Source organism: Apostichopus japonicus, chromosome 11 (genome assembly GCF_037975245.1).
Source record: "Apostichopus japonicus isolate 1M-3 chromosome 11, ASM3797524v1, whole genome shotgun sequence".
Taxonomy (NCBI): domain Eukaryota; kingdom Metazoa; phylum Echinodermata; class Holothuroidea; order Aspidochirotida; family Stichopodidae; genus Apostichopus; species Apostichopus japonicus.
The window spans coordinates 20,904,671-20,925,756 of NC_092571.1; the positions used below are offsets into that span (position 1 = coordinate 20,904,671).

General features: G+C 37.6%; 1 protein-coding gene and 1 pseudogene across 4 annotated transcripts in view; both read right to left on the minus strand.

Moving 5' to 3' along the window:
* LOC139975614 (basement membrane-specific heparan sulfate proteoglycan core protein-like) overlaps positions 1-13,942 on the minus strand; it is a 181,990-nt gene extending 168,048 nt beyond the window's left edge. For all 4 annotated transcript variants that reach the window (XM_071983660.1, XM_071983658.1, XM_071983657.1 and 1 more), the window contains exon 1: positions 13,283-13,942. In XM_071983660.1, the coding sequence (XP_071839761.1) occupies positions 13,283-13,381 (99 nt within the window). In that variant the 5' untranslated portion in view covers positions 13,382-13,942. The remainder of the gene's footprint in view (positions 1-13,282) is intronic.
* Positions 13,943-17,430: 3,488 nt separating this feature from the next.
* On the minus strand, positions 17,431-17,507 carry LOC139976579 (U2 spliceosomal RNA; annotated as a pseudogene).
* Positions 17,508-21,086: the final 3,579 nt, after the last annotated feature.

The window sequence follows — 21,086 nt, forward strand, 5'->3', positions numbered from 1 at the left end:
TAACATGACATTTCACCTAAATATTTCACTTCTTAAAATTAGCATAATACTACATAAGCTTAAAAAATCCGGTCACGTGTGTGACATTGTTGGGTCACGTGTGTGACATTCTAAATTTTCAGTCCATAATATGCAATTTTTGCAGTGCAAATGTGACTCTAGTAATGACCAAAGAACAGCACTGATGTTGATATTCCATAGGAATTACTTTAAAACAGTTTTACTGCCATTACTTGGAGGGTCACGTGTGTGACATTTTTTGGTCACGTGTGTGACATTCTGCATTTCAATGGATAAATGTCACACACGTGACCATCGGTCACGTGTGTGACGACTAATAAGAGGCTATTAATTAATCGTAGGAATAATTTTTTGACTGGATATTTTGCAGAACTAACAGTCTGTACCAAGAACGGTTGCATATCAAGTGTGGACATCATAAGGCACGTCAGTTACTTTTTACGAAAACTTTTGTGTTATTTTGGTCACGTGTGTGACATCAAAATTATGCTAATTAGCACCCATTATTAATGAAGAATTTAAGATCAGGAACCTCTGCTTTAGGAATGAAATAAATGAACCCATGTATAACTGCCTCCATGTGACAGTTGATAACTGAAATATTATTTCTAGATACTCATGTAGAAGAAACAAATATACAGTTATAAACAACAAATTTTGGCAAAACTTACACTAATGCAAATTTATGCAAATTAGTATGTTATGGTTGTAATTTTAATGAAAAAAATATGAAACAGAAAACTTCAGGAATCCCACTAAAACAAAAAGTATAGCATTAGGTCCTGCTGAACACTTTAATTTTTTCATGCCAGTTTCATTTTCCAGAGAATGGCCCATCAGATACTGCGAATATAATCAAACTTGGGTAATTATCTGGACAAATCTGAACCTAAGGGGATATCTAGTTTTAACCCAATGAAAATACAAATGTGAAAAACACAGATATTTTCAAGGATACTTGTCAGTGTTCGTAAGCGGTGAGAAGGGAAGGCCGAAGAAAATTTGCAAACTCTCACTCAGATAAAAACGATTGAATGAACATCCCAGCTGGAAAAATATGCTCGTTCATGGTCGACCGATTTCAACACAACCATCGGGAGAAAGAGAATTGGGCACTTTTCATGAAGTGTGCCCTTGTGTGGAGTAAGGAGTGGGGGAGCCCCTTTGAAAAATTCTTTATTTCACGGTACCACCATTTATGGGTTCTGCGTAAAATCCGCTGAAGACTTTGACAGTGTTGAACAATTAATTGCTCTGCCAAAACTGACTGGTTTGAATATTTACAAGCTTCGAATACCTGTCTACTCTCAACCACTGTACTCTCCCATCTACCTAGTCCACAAATTAGTTTGTTAACCATTGCTCCAGTACCACTCAGGAGCCAGGGGTATCTTGCATAACTACTGCCGTATTAACCAGGGCCCATTTCGGAATCGCTTCACTGTTGTTCTTGTACTTTCATTTGGATATTGGAAGACAGTTACAGTCAGATACAATCATTATCTCCGTTTATTATTAAGTCACCACATAATGGCAATCCTGTGGTCTCAGACAAGAGCTAATCCTGTGAGGAAGTTCCAGAAAGTGACAAGGTTAAAGGTTAAAATCAATAACAACTCTCCATACAAAAAAAAAACCAACCTGAAAAATCCATAAAACCAAGCTCCGTGAGAGGACCACCTTTAAAACTGGAAGTCTTTAGTGGTGTCAATGCCCTTTTCTAGTCAGACACCATTGCCAGGAATGGTGACCCCACAGGGAGCTATCTTTCTTATCCATGATACATACATGGTAATGTAGCCATAGAGTTATACAGTGCATTATGTAGTAGAATAAGTGGAACTACACACTCAGGATAAAATGTCAACATGAATCAAAATGGCTTGAGTATGAAACAGCTTTTCAGGCAGAATCTTCAATATACGGAGGGAATTTGAAAGGCTTTTTAAAGATTTGTGACAATATGCCATGGAGTTCTACTGATTTTACCTAATTGAATACATTATCATGATCATGCTACTTAAAATTTTAGATTTATAAAGAACCCCAAACTGTGATTTTCTAGAGAAACTTGGACATGCTCTAGTAACGATACCTAACATGCGTAGCCCTGTGTGGTGTAGTGTATACACTGCACTGTACAGAAACAAATATATGTTAATCATATCAGACCCATACATATAGTTCACATAATTTATGAATATTAGCCTTTTGGAATACAATATTACAGTAGCATTCAGAAAACCATAATGAATTTCTTTAACTTGATGCATTTAAGGTCATCACTATTGACCCCTAATTAAAGCAACCTAAAAATTGCTAGAATTTTTTTTAAACTATATTCCAGGAGGTTCTGATCCTCCAAATTAATATTCACAGGCAATTAAAATTGTTGGAATAAATTAATTAATTAATTAATTAAATGTAAAATTTAATTTAGGTAAACCTTGTGTGGAGTGGCAGTGAAATTGGAATTGAAGCATGAGTGACCATTATCTGACATAGCATATTTGAGAAGCAATACTTAATTGATTATTTACAAGAAATTATTCTGGCAAGTAATTATTCTAGCAAGCAATGATTGTTCTAGTAAGTAATTATTATTCTAGTAAGTAATTATTCTAGCATATTTGAGAAGCAATACTTATGACTTTTTTTAATAAAGGCTTGTAGCAAATTACAAAATATTTGAGAGAGTTAATGTCACTCTGAATTTGATCTGATATTAAAAGAGGCAGATTTAAGTTAATAGTGTATTAGATATTGATCCACTAAACTGCTAGTAGTAGTACTACAGTCATCAATTCACAGAAAAAAGTGACTTGGGGGTGCCTTGTGGATGCACAATAGGCTAACTTTGGCAAAAACTACTCCCAAACTGTTTCTCATTTGAGATTCATGACCATTGTGTACAATTATAACATTACAGTAGCGAAAGTCCAAAATACATCTGGTTTCCTTTCCTACAGGGAGGGCTTCAGCCAGTTATCTTTAGATTACATATCCCAACTGTACAAAGGTCCCATCGGCCCTATAAAAAATAAATGAAGCATGCAGTCTGCTAAACAATGGCCATTGTGAAATAACTTTGTCCCTGGGTAAGGCAATTCTAGTCTACACCAATTGATGTCGAGTTGCCTCGGAGCAAGGAGCTATTTACAGACTGACTCCAAGCTCTGAAAGATCCAGCGGTCCAGAAATGGAAATAAGTCAACATGCCAGGAGGACTTTGTATTCAGAAACAGAGGGAAGGATGCGGATTACGTCGACCTACACCATTTAGTGGTACCAGGCTACCAGCTAAGTTTTAGGCAAAAAACCTGGTTTTATAACGATAAATGTAACCAAACCACAAGGTGACCGGTTGTTAGGGATGCATGAATGATGAAACATCATAAAAATAGTACTTTTGCTGGTTATTTTATTTCCAAGCTTTACAGTTTATCAAATGATGTGGACCAATGGGCTCAACTTTGTCTTGTTCGACCAACTGCGATCAAATTGTGATGACACTATGGCTGTAGCTATAACGTAGCGCTTAGAGTTTGGTCTATATATTTCCATGCGTTATACCAAACCTACTACATTTTAAGAATATGACTGCAATTGATCTATGTTGATTTATGTTGTCAAGACTACTGTACATCTGAACATTAAAGTTCCATTATGCATATTCCATTTACAACCCAAATTAACCAATCCCAAACTCTATGTACAGAGATTCAGCGAATGAAAAAAGACAAATCAAAATACGGAGTCCGTTCGTTTCTAACACTGTTTTGGTTGAGATGAAAACATTACTCGGATGCATGCATAGGCAGAACGTTTTGACCTCTCCTTCCATATCTGACTGTGCGTTAGAGGTTATATGCTGGACTATGTACTTCACCATTATTTAACGTCTGGGTGTCTTTGTCGACGTTCTCACAGGATAGAGGGAGCCATTCGAAAGGACGCATTAAAAAATACAATCCTAAAGTCATTAATTGCTTGCCTTCAACATGGATTGCAGAGATAAATGGTCCACTATGTTGGTTGCACTGTCTTTAATGGACTAGTTCAGGTGTCACAAATGTTTATCTTATATGAAAGAGGACAGTAAAAGAAACCCTATAGTGAAGAAATTATTCAAATATCTTTTTCCGTTTAGGAGATATTCAAGTTTAAAGTTCTATCTGATTGTGTAGAAACTGCTGAAATCAGACTAGCTGTGACGTCATATCCTCACAGTCCTGAAAAGTTTTTGTTATTTTATTAAAATATTTTGTAAGATTTTATGACTTTTTACATCAGGAGATCTCATATGTGTCAAGGGAAGTATTTGAGATTTAACATCTGAAGAATGTTGATTATATTTTTTTAGATTTGTGAAAAAAAATGCAATTATTTTTTAATGAAATATATGGACACATGTTAAGGAAGTGAGGATGTGATATCACACCCTCACAGTTAGTCTTTCTACACCAGTCATTTGCAAAGAAATTTTGAAATCTTCAAAGTGTGGTATCTCCTTAACAGAGAATGCTATCATGGTAGTTTCTTCACTATTCTGTTTGTCTTTTTAAGCTCTTTCATACAAGAAAGACATGTCAGACACCTGAACCAATCCTTTAAATATGAAGTATTGAGGTCATAATGTTTGCCAGCCAAATGTGTCCGATTAATAATTCGTTTCACAAACAGGGTTGTTTTTTTATTGAATTTTACATTCGCTCATCTCGGGCGTATGAGCCACAAATTTTGGCGAAAACATACTTGATCATATTTGTTGGATAATTTACTAGCCTGCAAAGATTCTTTAGAGGGTCATGATTATATGCATAAAGGGGCTTTTCGTAACCAGTAATTATAATCAAATAATTCCGGTTTGACTTTTTATACTTTTTTGTTTACATTTTAACATTTCGTCACCAAGGCATCAGTTGGAGGTCTGTCACGAATTACAGGCTAGATAGAACTGAATCTCACGGTAGGTTTGTAGGGAGGCTGTGAATATTGACCACGAAGTGGACCAGAAGACATGCAGTGCTAGCAACTACTATACTGATGATTTTGTAACTTTGTAGGCTTGGTGGATACAAAAGAGCAATAGTTACGATGAGACAGGTAAGCTGTTCAGCGTTTGCTACAAACACAGTATTGCCAGTTACAATGTAGCATACACATCCGTAAATGTTGTAGTAGATGATAACGTATCATCAAAGGTATTCCCAACAGAACTGGACCTGGTATACAGTAATCAATTGTTAACAAAATTAATTTTATCGATCGTTATCAGCCTTTTCAGCGATGACTACCTCCTTGTCTCGGTATCGTTTAGAGGTCAAAACTTTGTCTCCAGCTTCAGAGATTTTACTTGATTTATTATCACAGATGTACACAAGACTGATATGAAAATAATACACAGTACTACTAACTTCTACAGTGCGCATGGACGTGAGTGACTTAGGGGTGAAACTGAACTCACCGAGAGCTAAATCAGTCAATCATACATACTGTATGACATCACACATTGTCTGACATGTAAGAACTTGGGGGGAAAAAAACTCTCTACAATCTACTGAGCTGTCCTTGTCCCCACTAGCAGAGCCACACAAGGGTGTTATGGGTTCCCATACACTAGTAAACAATTACAACTGTTTCATGTCTGCGGCAGTTCTGAGACCAATCTTTGACAACCCACCGGGTAGACAATAAAACCGAGCAGGTCAACTTAACATATTTCTTATGACAGGCTGGATATCGGGTATCTGCCACCATCAGCATGACCGGTCTAACCGGCTCGGCTGGAAGGCGCATCGGTGTTTCTTACGCACCTGTCTTGGAAAATAAATTGCATCCAATGTTCCTCTACATCTATAGACTCTCTGGCTGTACAGAATTATCATATGAAAACCAATTATCCAGTTTACTGCCAGTTACACACTACATGTACAGCCAATCGAAGCATTTTATGCTGTCTCAAAATAGTCTGACAGAAATCGTGGGTGTCTACGTAGCTCAAAATTAGCTACATCGTGGAAATTGCATGAGGTATATATATATATGCTACTGTAGGTGTGCCACTACAGTCTTGTCTGAATGATCTCTTGTTACATGGTAACTTCCACAATGCTTCTTACAAGCCTCCTTACAGTAAAACTTGTGGTCAAGACACAACACTGTGATGTGTACTGGTATTAATAGAAAACCTTTATCATCACTCATGAAAAAACTTCTACAGATTATAACTTAAGGAAAAAATTACTTCAATGTGTTAATCTATAACTGGATACAGAAAGGAAAAAAAACTCTACCTGATGGAAGATGGTTTGGATTTGATATTAAATGAGAAGAAGATGTAGGAATTTAGCATTCAAAAAAACGGAAATAAAAATTAAGACAGATACTGCATGTGGCTTCCATATTGTTTCAGGATAAAAAAAAAACATAGGAATTTAGGACTTGATTTGTTAAGAAATTTGTGTTTACTACTTTATTGATTGGTTATGAAATTGGTTCCACTGGATTATCCTTTAATATGTTAAGTGTTCAGCTGATTTTAGGATAAAACAATACATATGAACCATGTAGATTACATCTAGTTAGTATTTAGATAGTTGAAGTATGAGATGAGAAACAGTGGAGAAATTTCCACACCAGACTATTCACCAATCATCCTTTACCTTCCCTTCCACTTTCTCTAATCGTTTGCTCATTCAAGAAACAAGTAGTCTATTGACCAGGTGCATAGCAAGGAATTTGCCAAGGGAGGGGCGAAGCCTCTGGCAAACTATCTAAGCGTAGCCCCACCATGGGTAGGCGCGAAGCTTACAACAAATTTTGGCCGAAGCTGCCTTCCAGATTGCTGGAAATGGCACTTCCCAGGCCTTGTAAGTTGCATCTAAGCCTTTTCTATTACTAGCGATATCATAAAAATTTAACTATGCTCAAGGGGGGAGAGCGGTCACCCCCTTTGCCGCCCCCCCTTGGCTATGCGCTTGTTATTGACCGTGCAGTGGTAATAAACTCTCTATCAACTGTTTTCTTCATCTTTCTCACTACCAAAGTTACCATTATCCCCCCATGCTCCCTTTGAAACTATAATATATCCCCTCCACCACCCACCCAGCCACACACACCTCACCGAACTCTCCCTGCCATAAACACCACATACGAAATTGATGCTGCATCAATGGACTTTTAAACAGTACAAAATTTTTATAGGTTACGTGTAGTCCAAACAGACCTTACATGGTTATTTGAAGTCAAAACTGTTGCTCCAGTAGTGAGCAAAGGTATTTGAAATTGAAAGGAATGTAATTAAAAACAATACAACTTTCTACATAAAAAAAAAAAAATTAAGGGAAGTTTTGTATATTATCACTCTAGACTATATGCCTATTTAATAACAAATAAATCCAAAGAGGGAAAGAGGTCAAAGTTCTGTAGGATTCAGTCAAACTTTGGTTCTTTCAATGGTTCGATTCCTCTGCCCACAATTACTGGGCCTATCTAGGAGAAAAGTAGTAACATGAGGGTCCTGCTGACATCTGATGGTTTTCTAATCTATTGCAGATTTTCTGGTTTAAGGAGCAGATGAAAAGGTTAACATTTTAATATGGGATGAATGTTTACAAAGAAAAATGATTAGAGGTGGTGCTGACAGTAATCTTCCATAACCTTAAAGGGAGAGGTATTCCCTCCTGCCCACCCACACCCACCCCCTCCTCCTCCCCTAGGATAAATTTAATCCTTTAGATATATCTATCTTTATACAACCTGGCTAGGAATTCTAAACAATTACAAACAACAAAGTAATCCCTCAGGTGGAGGTTTCTTTCTAAGTTGTATTGCCCTCCTTTTTTATATCAAAATGGTCAAATTTATAGGTGAACTGCTTTTGGTTGTGAAATGCTGCCAAAATGCTAAAAAATTATGAAATATCTTTCAAACTGACTGAAAGCATACTATACATATATCTATCCATCTATATCTAATCTATATCTAAATATATATATATATATATAAATATATATATTTTTTTATTGTTCTGTTTATGATTCCACGATAGCACAAAACTTAAAGGTGTATTCCTGTATCTATCTATATCTGTATCTGTATCTGTATCTATATCTATATATATTTGTTTTTTATTGTTCTGTTTATGTTTCCACGATAGCACAAAACTTAAAGGTGTATTCCTTCAACTGAAGTACTGTATATTGCCACAAATATATGCATGGATCTTTAAGGTCAAAACCACATCCTCATATCATTTTATGGTGAAGGTTTGAATTTTAAAATTGCTAACAGGTGTGAATGCATCTGGCATGAGCCAAGTCAATGATGTCATCATGGCAACTGAGCTGTGAAAATGTCCCCATTTTTCTTCATATTTAAGCATTTATATACAGAGGGAAATATATAAAAAGCTCATCAACAAAATTCTATTTACAGAGAACATTCCAAAAATTTACAAATCTTGCATTATGTATCACATTTCAAGGTTGAATTGACAAGAAGGTTGTACTTTTTAAAAAAGTAAAACTTTCAACAAAGAATATAGACTCTGCCATGAATGATTTCACAGACCACCTTCTGTGTGTATGATTCATGTAAGTAGTAATAGAGGCTTTAGCCAGTCAAGCAACTGTATCTGGGCTCTGGACTGATGGATTTGTTATCGGGATGGAATTTTCAACTTTACAATGTGAAATATCTTCCCTTGACCATATACTGTATTTAAGTGTCCCATTTTTTGCCAACAGAATTTCCTTCAATTGCAAACAGAGCTGCTTCGTGGTTTAAATGTTTAAGTGACCTCCAATGACATTTGACCTCAAAATGACCTCTAACCTACAATGCAAATACCAATTATAAACAACTTAAACAAGCTCACCAGGATCCTACCAATGCAAATTTTTCTTTTTTTGACACTATCCTCTAGGATAGGCAGGTGGGCCGGGAGAATGAGGAGGGGGGGGAGATTATTCACAGCCATACAAAGGATTAATACATGTCATTTAATACTCAGGATTTAATCTCATTGTCTAGACAATTCCAAAGGGCAATCAAAATGTTAAAGTTGTTCAGTTGTGATAAACCTAATAGTTGCATGATCAAGAGAAGTGTTCAACAAACAACACACTAGAAATAATCACCTGTACTGCACTTTAACAATAAAAGAAAACCCGCTTTCAGAAAACACTCGATAAACATTTCTTCACTAGTAATAAGTACAAGTGCAGTGTTTGTGTGGTTGCATGAACAGTAGAACAAGCCAAATATATCACCGCATACGTCAACACTGAAATATTGACTACACTTTATGTAGAGTTTAATATTGGCTCTTACTAAAGTGATCCAATACCAGACATCCCTGGTCTTTCAGTTGTAACCATAGGGGTAGGAGGCAGGGGGGGTGGGCCTGCAGCCCCCTCCCCAAACAAATATTTTTGTGAAATTCGGTCAATATGCTTAGAATGTTTCGGGCACCTACTGAAAGAAAAATAAATTGCAATGTGCCTTTCAATGGTTAAACTTATATTATTATTATCATTATTAGTGTAACGACTTCCCAATAAATGGTAATAACACAGCAAATGATTGTATGTCATTGGCATGCGATGTTATAACCGATGCATGCCTATATGATATGTACATTAAGATGTCTGCACAAAAAATTTTGGTTATATTTTTCGGTCAAGTCGTTACAGTCCCCCAAATCAAATTGGCCTATGGTTGTAATGCCTATGCCTATGGTTGTAACAGATCTTCAACGTCATTTTCATTTGGGATTCCATGCATCCACAGCAGTCCATGGAGTGAAATTCCAACTGATAAGTTCCTACAGTGGGTATGATTAGCAATATAGATTGGGCATGTACAAACCGTTCACGATGATCATGACTTTGATATGGACTAGAGCTCTGAAGTGACTGGCAGTTTTTTCACTTTAGAAGCTGAAGTAGAAATCAAATAGGAGGCCGCCTATTGGTATCTGTCTTGGAATGTGAGACAAGGTTACCAACTGGCCTGGCCAGCGGAAACCCACTGTGGATAACTGTGCTGATAGATATGTGGAGGGGGGGGGGGCATGCCTTATGAAGAGCAATGTATGAACAGTACTACAAATGTGGCTTACTTACACAAGGTATAGTCTCCCTGTCAAATACATAGCAGTGTGGGTTCAATGTTTGCATAAATATTTTACAAATATGATGAAAAGATACGAAGGAGGAAAGAAAGATGGCAAGGTTTATAATATCAGTAACTTATGAATGATCGACTAAACTTCGGACAAATTTGGAACTTTTAAGAGCAGAAGTTCGAAAAAAGTTAAAATCACGTCTTTGAAGAAAATGTTGTGACTTTCATTGCTTTTAATTAGCAAGCATTATTATTACTTGTAACCTTTAACACTTTTCTAATCACTGTAATAAATTCCAGTCACCTATAATTCCAGGGATTTTTCATCTTTCAGGTATATGCAGTTTAACTTTGACATTGATGTTTAAGTTTGAGCCCTGCGAAAGGCAGAATGGGTCATGCATTAGGCAAGTCCGAAGAATGAAAATCTTCACTTATAGGGTTGGAAATAAAGAAATTTGTAACTTCTTTAACCTGTAATTAACTTGTGAAAGAAATGCAATTGATTCATTGAAGCCACGGTACAGTGTGTAAAACCTAGGAACATACCCCAAATGTTAACTTTCAATTGTTCATGAACATAACACACAGTATAACATCACTGCATTAACAAAACACCCCCCCTCTTTGAGACTGCATGCCCCTCAGTATTGCCACCAGTTACATGAGCCGGTTTGGGCCCCAGGTACAATAATGTCACAGGCCCACTTTTTCATTTATGTTCTAAACATTAGAATTCATACATTATTCCTCATGAATTTATCTTATTATTTATTCTTCCCAGTCCCAACCCCCCCCCCTTGCACCATAGCTTCTGGGACCTCTCATTGACCCTGGGCCCCAAGGCTGCGACCCCTGAACCCCCAACCATCAGGCCTGGCTTTAGCCAGTACTTACTTTGATAACTATTGATCTCTTCCATTGCATTATTACCAATTATTAGACATCTTTCCTTGCTCATATATTATCAGAGTTGAATTAATATGTAATGTACAGCATGTTATGCATAGTCGTTGGGGGGGGGGGGGGGAGATATCCCAAACTGATAATTTCAGCTTTTATTATTTTATCTCCAAAATGGCAATTACAAATTAACCTCAATATTTCACCAGGATGCTTAGAAAATGTTTTATCCTTCTTTGAACAGTAAAAATTAAAGAAACCAAAGAAGCCCCCTCCTTGGACTGATCCCTTAAGCTGCAATTTATGCCATCACCTTCTAAGGCAAAGTCAATCCACTTGATATAAATCTGTTCATGGAGAAGGATATTGTGCACATTAATATCACAGACTGGCTTGCTAAGTTGGGGCATGTCCAATCACCAACATAGATCTCTAGATTGTTGAACTGTGGACCTGTCACAGTGTGTCATAGTTGTATTAGTAGCAAAGAAGTAGAGAACCTCTCCAGGACAAGGAATTTGTGAGGGTGATAAAACATTGAAAGTCCGTGTCACATCCATAGAGCCCACTTAACATAAATATTTTGGGGTACACTTAACTCAATTGACATACATGTGCTAGGTATACAATTTGTAATACTTTCCCCCATGTTTTTAACTTGTTCAGGAAGTATTTTAAATTGCTATATATAGCTAATAAAAACAATTTGAGTTAAAATATCAGTTTAATAGTTTGTACAGTTAAAAACTGATGGAATTGCACAAGAAATTCTGTTAAGTCTTCTTGTTTAGTCATTTTTAAGGTATATTGTACATTCATCTTCAAGTCAAGAGCAATTGTTTAATGATTGTCCGCTAGTCCAAACCACCAAATTTCTGATTGGATAACCAAAATCAGTTTTGTAGGTTGTTTGATGACTAATGTGACAGATTGCATTGTAACATTGTAAACACCACACACCAAAAATTATTAATTGGTATTATCCTCCCTTTGTTTTCAAGCACAAATCTCGTATCAACATTTTTATGCTTGAAAGTTCAACATGCCAAAGTACAGTAATGATGGCAGGTATTAATGGTCACCTCTAGATTGAATGTTTCAGAACCAAACATCACAATATAAAATCGATCACTACAAGATGTACGTAGATATATATTTACTTCAGTGTTTAGCTTCTGTTTTCTTCTTGTTTTTTCTTCTTTTGTTTCTTAGGAGGGGGGGGGGTATTCCCATGTGAACACACTTGTGGTGATTCAATACATTCCATTCCCAAGTCACTGCACCTGAGTCACTGGTGCTAGTTGAACATTTGTGCAGATTAAATTTGCTAAGAGGATTTTGAAGTAGAATTGTGGCCACTGCTAATCTCCTTAGGAGATTCTCTAAGACTTACACTTGAAAAGTAAAATGCACAGCATTGTTGAACAAGTTTATTCAATTGCTTGGTGTGAATACACATCTAACAAACTACCTGTAGCTCATGAAGGGAAGGTAAAAGTCAGGCTTTTTTAAGCCTTTGGTATAGCACAAAGACATTTTAGCATATAACAGGTACCTGAACCAAGGAACAGGTGTAAAGAAACTGTATTCTCTGCACCATTTCAAAAGTTACAAATGTACTGGCATGAAGTGGCATTTGATCAAAACTTTTTTTCTTCTTGTCTAAAAGTGATATAAAAACATTTACACATGCTGTGTACAGCCATACACTAGAAATTGGTAGTTGCCTACATGTATGCATGAATTAGTGATTAACTGGTTCAAATCTCTAAGACTATTGTCAACATTTCCACAAATTACCGTAGGCCTTGCATATCTGCATTGCAAGATACTGTCATATTTCATCTTTGAACATCACAAACTACCTTTACATAATTCTGGAGAATGTAAGAAACCCAGGCCTGAGTTAGGCCTATAGGCCTATGTCAATCTTAGGTTATTTGATTAAAATATTGCAAGACTACTTTTGCAAGACTACTTAAGTTTTAATTTCAACAACTTGGTAAGGTTAGTCTAGCCTAAATGGGCCATCATCACAGCCATTTGAAAATTTTAAGAACCATGTGCCCCATACCCACTGCATGAAACAGTTAACATCCTAGGCCTAGGCCTACAGTACCTATCCATATGAAGGGCCTTTCAGTCATTATTATTCATTAAATTCTCTCCAGTAAGTTCACTGGAGAGTTGGGGAATGCCCACAGAATTAGTCATTGTCAGAACTTACCTTAAATAAATGTAAGTCTTGGCACCTTGCCACCAGAGGCAGACATACTAAGAGCAGACAACCAGACAAGGCACACAGCCAGAGCTGATGGTGTGCCATGGTCTGTTGACTGAAAAAAAAGATCTCTAAATGAATGGTATGTCAACTCCACGAGAATAAGTATTTGGTCGTACGATATACTCCTGCCTGGTAATAAAGTTCCTAAACTCTTCTTGTAAAATGTACAAATATCCTTACGGCCAAACTTGCATGGACCCTCTTCAACAAGCCTTACGACCAGTTTATTTGGTTAACAGAAGCCTAGCACTAATACAGCAAGTGCATTGCCTGAAGGGTTTGTGAAGAAAAAAAAATGCCCTCTGTGAGTCGACCACGGTGGTAACTCACTAACGTTAACAAGTGCTATGGATGAGCAGGTTGTATGTAGTCCAATTAAAATTCCAAGGTATTTCCTAAGTTTGCACCTCTGCAACTGCAACGGTCAACTGAATGAACACCTCGAAATGTTAAAATTTCTTCCAGTAAAGTTCAAAAAGTTAGCTCAGCGTTAATTAGCACGAGAATCCACACGGTGAGAAAGCGACTACCGTCCCCACTGAGCTAAGCTGCTAACCGGTACCCGAGCTTACGTTCCGTTAAAGTGTTATCAGTTCCAACGTACGTGGGCGACTGGTATGGATCTGCGGTTTTTACGGAAGCCTAGAACAGACTAAACGTAACAAGTTTCTTCCTCAAAAAGTTCAAAATTGCTGAATGAAAAACAAAGCCAAGAAAAATTTAGAAAATTAGGACACTAAAGTACTAAGGTACTGAAGAAAATAAGAGCATTTACATCGATATTTTTTAATTGCTGCAAATCGCATCGCAATGAAATCATGGGAGCTCAAAGCATGTAACGAGTAACAATCAACTTTGTTCGATGAATATAAGAGTATAATTCACGTCTGTTATTTTTACACTTCCATAGAAAACTGTCTCGCCTCCTTATTTTGTATGTTTCTATACCAAACAACCATCGATACTATACTGCAGGCCTTTGATCAATTTGATTGCCGAAAAAGGATCTCGGGTACAAAGTGTTACGTATTGATTTCGCATGCATAAGGGCAATCTGATATTATTATTATGTTTACATTTAGAAACTTACTGGTTTCTATGAAAGTAGTCAGCTGAAGGCGTCGTCTGGCAAATATTTTAAATTCAAATTTTTTTTTCTTTCTAGTTTTCGATTTGAATGACTCATATCTTTGGTTTGTTAGTTGTCAGTTGTCCTGTGGTAAAACCAAAACCGCCAACGACTCAGCTCCATTCTCTATAACTTTGAGTCCAGGTAATGAAATCTACGACTGGTGAAAACTTATATATGATATAATATTGTACATGGGCGGCGATCATGGGGGGACGGGGGACATGTCCCCCCCAATATTTTAGGTGGGGGATATAGTATCTAATATCCCCCCCCCCAATATTTGGTGGCATAGTTCTATTTTAGCATATTTTTTTATGATATCGCTAGTAATTTCAAAATAGAAAATGCTTAGATGCAACTTACAAGGCCTGGGAAGTGTCATTTCCAGCGATCTGGGAGGCATTTTCGGCCAAAATTTTCTTTTAGGCTTCGCGCCAACTTTTGGTGGCGCTACGCTTAGATAGTTTGCCTACAAGCTTCGCCCCTCCCTTGGCAAATCCCTCCCTTGGGGGGCATGTCCCCCAATAATTTAGGTGGGGGATATACGGTAGTATCTAATAGTAACTAATATCCCCCCCCCCCCCAATATTTGGTGGCATAATTTTTTTTTGTGGCTATAAATAGACAATAATGCGTGAGATTATTTATCCAAATCATATTTGGCGGTATCTAAAATTTCACCCAACACATGCTGCATGAGGTAAATGACTCTTCGTGGTCGTTTCTGTGACCTGTGACCGTATAGCATGTTGTCACTCATGATTATTATCATGTCTGTACATCTCTTGTGTATGAGTGTAAGTACGTACAATATATATATGATCCACATCGATATGGGTTCACTGGGTTTCCATTTGGCCTGTTTCCTACAAGATTTCTAACCGCAGGCGCGTAGCCAAGGGGGAGGGGCGAAGGGTGGAAACCGCCCCCTCAAGCATATTTTTGGGGGTTTTTTTTTATGATATCGAAGTTTTATAGTAGCCGTTATTAGAGGTTTTAATATTTGTACACCAATAAATTTACTGTGTCTGAATTTTCGAAAATTCCTTGACCAACATTCTTCACCATTTTTTTTTTTTTTTGTGCAACATTATTATGGGTATGTTTTGAAGTGAATTTATTATTCAAATTCTGAACAAATATATGGGCTTGAACCTTGAAAACTGGGGCTGACGGGTGTTGTGGGGCGTTACGTAGAATTACCTACAAAAGCAATGATCCACAGGAGATGCGATGAGGTCGAACATGATGTGTGACTGGTGACAATCTTGAAAAGGTTATGAATGAAAAAAACACTATTGGGAACAACTTGGTTCTCAGGCAAAAGTGTACATCTGGTTGGTCATTTTCAAGCCCGAGAAGTGCCATTTCCAGTGACCTGGGGGGCTATCAAAACCAGAAATTTTCTTGTACGCTCCGCGCCAACCAATGGTGACGCTCCGCTTTGATAGTAATTCGCCTGCACCCAAGCAAATGTCCTCCCCCCCCCCCCCCCCCCAATATTTGAAACAAATCGCCGCCCCTGATATTGTATATAATGATCGCATCAATAGAGTAAAAGTTTAGGAAGATCTAAAATTGTGAGTGCACTCTGATAACACCTCCCGTCCATCCACTCAAACCCATTCCTTCCTTGTTTCCCTCCCTCTTCTCCCTCTTCTCCCTCTTCTCCCACTCTCCTCTCCCTCCATCCCATTAGTTAATTAAGTCTTCATCTAGTGAAAACTTGTATATCATGATCCCATCAGTAGAGTAAAAGTTTATAGGTTTAACAAAAATCCATCCACTCTTTTCCAGACTCTTACACACACCCATGCCTGTTCCGATTATTTAATGTTGGAGGCGTTTCACATGCGGGAGGCTGAAGGGATGCCAGGATACGAAGGGCATTGATGATAAAACTTGCATTTCTTTTCTTTCTATTAAAGTTTCCTATGTTTGGTTTTGAAACATATACCGGTATATATGGATCAATAATCCGATCGGTGAGCCTTTTGGGTTTCGCTGATGTGGTCCCTCTGAGTATATACGTGGATAGGAATTGAGGACGCAGTGACCTAAGCTGATGCTCATTCCATCTTACGACAATCCAGTCATGAACTTCTGAGTATAGTATGATTATCCTCCCCTCCCCACCCTCACCCCTCTCCACCCACTCCCCCTTTTCCTCATCTTCCGTCGACACATATACATGGTAAGAGGTGAGAAATTGGGGGGATTCCCGACCACAAGGTTAGTGGGAAAAAATAATAATACTATAGAATATCCCTACCGGCCCCATTCTCCCTATCTATAGAAATTGGTTCTTTTATACATAGTAACGTACCCACGCAACTGACTCCTTTGCGTGGGGAAAAGAGGTTTGACTTTTATATCTACGCTAATTCGAATGACATTGTTATATAAATATCAATAATTATACACTATTTCAAGTTCATGTTTATGCATGAACCTATCATTTGGTGCCACGTGTTAACGTCACGCTCTTAACCACGAGTATTAAGCGGGTATTAGGTATTGAGTAAGTCGGTGGATATTATTTTATCAAAATAAAACCAAAATGGAAATTAAACATCAAGATGTCGTTAAATAATGATTATCTCTTCCCCGTTGAGATCATCTTCAAATTATTTTATATAGACCTAGTTAAATGATGATTTCCAAGCATGTTATATACCAAGGTCAATGTAAGGCACATTGCGTATCGAATTAATGCAACGTACCGTACGTTAGTATAACGATATGCAAAAACCGGAAGAGTTAATCATGCAACTCTTTAGTCTAATTTATTAGATTGCAATTAATCATTAAAATGATTTACAGTACCCGTGGGGTAGCATACTTTTTAAGAAAAGTCACCAGGAAAGAACCTACAAAGGCACGAAAACCAAACTACAGAACGACTGATCCGCTCTCAACCCCAGTCCCCATGCATCGAGACTGTGACTGTGTGATCATCGTCGGGTGTGTATCACCATTCCCCTCGAAAGGGAACAGATACTACACATGATCTTAGCCAAAAGGCCGAGAAGCGTGGGGAAGCATGTACTAATCTGGCACTGTATTGATTGGCCACTATAGTGTGACTACAGTCTGATCAATGTGTATATAACATCCTTTTCTAATATGTGTCCGTATCATATGTAAACTGAAACCAGGTGACATGTACACAAAAAGGGCAATTTGGTGGACAGCCAAAGTAATATCGTCCATATACATATTGCCCTATCGAAGAGCCTGCGTCTTTGAAGCGAAATTCTATACACAAACCCTTACGCGAAAAATTCTTGATTTACCAGACGGTCGTCGACAATATTGTTGTTTCCATGGATAAATTAAAAAAAAACTTGCCTTCTTCCATTACGCGAACAATGTGTTTGTTTATACCAAGGCTTTAGTATTCTTGCCGTTTCGTCGGTGCATTGTTTATTTAATTACATATTTGTTATGTTCCCATTGGTTTACTCTATTGGCTTCATTTTATAACAGCGTGGACAGTTATCAGTCTTTTAGTCTAATACTTTCTCAATAAGGTCACGAACTTTTCAACCCCCACCCCTCCCCCCACACCCTTCTATACCACAGAATGTAGGCAGGACTCTGCATGCAGGTTTTGAATATATACAAAGTTGCAAACAAACCGACGAGACCGTGCCATTTGAACATGACCCGAAAATATTGTACTATACTTTATAAATTATTATTAATTCATGCATCTTTACCGTGACCTCTGACCCAGGGATATACAAAATGTTGACTCTTCAAACCTGTTATTGTGTCCTTCATAACGACGGTCCGCAAACTTTGGCGCGCGACCAAAAAGAGGCTCGCGAAAAAGAAAAATAATAGGTGGATCGCGTGATTGTTCCAGGCCTCAGATTTCATTTTTTATTTTCATAGTTTCCAGTCCTTGTCGACGTTTATGCATGCTATACATATATGTATTCTGGGCATCGATTTTGAAGGGTGCGGGAGGGGTGGGGGAGGTGCGGTGTGCTCTGGTGGCTCGTGGTTCAGTTCTCATGTAAGCTCATCGTGTCGTGGGCTTAAAAGTTTGACGGATCAGCTGTTTATAAGTTTTTCTGTAATTTGTAGAAATCTATGATCCGAGTACTCATGTTTGTACACTCATTGGGACTGATGAAAAGATCGTCTCAGAATGCAGGTGGAGGGATGTGGGTTAAGATGTCTCAAAATACACACAGATTTAGAAAAATAGTGCAATGTTATACTATGATATAATATAATAAAATTTAAGATAAGGTTTAGCCATCCGCAACAGTGTACAGTGTGAATAGGGTATATTGTGGTGTGTGGAGGGGTGGTGTACTGAGGGGATAAGAAGGGGATACTTGTGCTGAAGTGATGAGGGGTGATGGATGATATTATTAGGGATTTGTTTTATATCTAACCCATGTGGTCATATCGAGAGATTTTATAAACAAGCCTTTACATATATTTGGAAGGAGACAACTAAATTCGTGATTGTACAAGTATACCGGTAACAGATTTCGAAACATTTGAAATTGAAATTGATCTGGGACTGATTACTATCCCGTTTGGGAGACCCCCTTGCATTATGCAACTATTCAAGTATTGGATCTTTACCAATTTTCATTGTTCTATGATGGGTTTCCTTTTATGATAAACTTTTATCCCCTAATTCGTTCGGTCAATCATTTGCTTCCGGAGCGACATGACGGAACAATAATTAAAACACACTCTTCCTGTTACATTTATAATCTAAATATTCTTTATAGTATTTTTGAAACGAGCTTGGGTCGGTTACGTATATCGTCATTGTTCGAATTTGTATTTTTAGAAATGATATCACGGGTAACGTATATATACCCTGTCCATCAACGAAGAAGCCAACGTGAACATTAAAGGGAATTTTTTGGACGGCTATACTTCTCGGGAGCTGGGTGGGAGAGGGGATGGGAGAGGAAGGGGTGTGGGTGGGGAGAGGGAGGGTGAGGTAGGCCAAACAGAGTTACCCTCTTTAATGACCATAGTAACTGTATCGGTTTTCATTCCAGTTGAATTGAGAGAATGAAGGGTAGTCGGAGGGTCTAAGCCTTGTACAGAAACAGAAAAACACCCCTAACGAAATGCATGGCACCGAACGAAGATATAAAGATGGTGGTCGGGGGGGGGGTGGAATATTGACAGTAATTTGGTAGATGCAAATAATTTTACATATACAAAGTAACATTTATTATTATTTTTTATAACTGGCTGCCTGTGGCATAGAGCCGCCGACCGACCATTTATTTAGGTGCCGGGTATACTAATAAGTTGGTCAAGTTAAATAAATTTTCAAGTGGATATTGTTTATTTCCACTTCTCGGTAGTCACCTGCTCATTGAGAAACTTGTTAAGGATTTGCTATACCAGTAAAAACAGGAAGAACTTTAGCCCCTGTACAAGCATTCACACGAGATAAAGGAAGCACTTTATTATTGCAATACAATAGAGAATACAACGGTAACAAACCGACGTAGAAGAAACGTTGTTTCGTTTGGTAATCAAAGCATTATATCGTAGAAAAAACGATGTCGGGATTTGCCTTTAGGATGAACTTTTTCATTGTTTCAGAAATAAAATTGTTAAGCCTGCGAATTTCCGAATGATTATTATGTTTTAAACCTTGAACTTCTTTACAATTGATGTAAACATAGATATTCTAATCTGACTAGAACAGTTAACGCGTAAGAAATGTGTGTACTTTATTCGGTCACGTGTTGTTGTCACGAGCTGACGAATAAGGAGACATTTTGTAGCGTTGAGCAATGTTATAGAAAGTCACGGTATTATGTTTTGGATTGGTTTTTTAAAAACAAAATGTCAAATTCGCTGGTTATTGTCGTGAGCTCTGACCTTTAGGTTTCGGTATCAGCTGTCCGGCAACAGTATCGTAAATGTTATTATTTCGAGATGACGTCATGACTATAAAAGCCTTTGTCACGGCATACAAGTCCAGACCTTTTCCTTTTCACGACTGCAAGTAATTTTGAGTTATACTACACATGTAGCTTTGGTCAGTGGCGTTCGCAAGGGGGAACGGCCACTGCCATCATCATTCCCGGGGGAAACAAAATGCTCCTTCGAGTTTTTTTTTTTTTTTACATTCAGTCAGGGAAGAATAGACCACTCCGTCAGGCCCAGGACGCCCTGAAGATATAATAATAATAATAATAATAATAATAAGTGTCCTAGAATACACAAAAAATGCAAACACACACAAATCCACTTGTGTAGCAATTCCGATAAGTGGCCCTTTCAAAATTAATAAGTACCCCTTATGTTCATAAATAGTATATATATATTTTTGGTAAACTTGAAGTCTTGCTTTTTTCCGGAAATGAAATTGTTACAGGAAATACATACAGGATGTTATGAAGTCAAATCGGGGTTCCTCTGTACTACTTGTGTGTGTCTGCGTTCTTTTTTGTGTGAGCGCATGTGACAATTTGCAGAGATTTGCGGCAAATCTATCATGCAAACCTACAATTTACAACTCGTGAAAATAGGGGCGCTATTCTATTTTGTAGTCATAGATTATATACGTAATCTAATGTTTGTATTTGAAAGTGCAATACTAACGATGCTGTG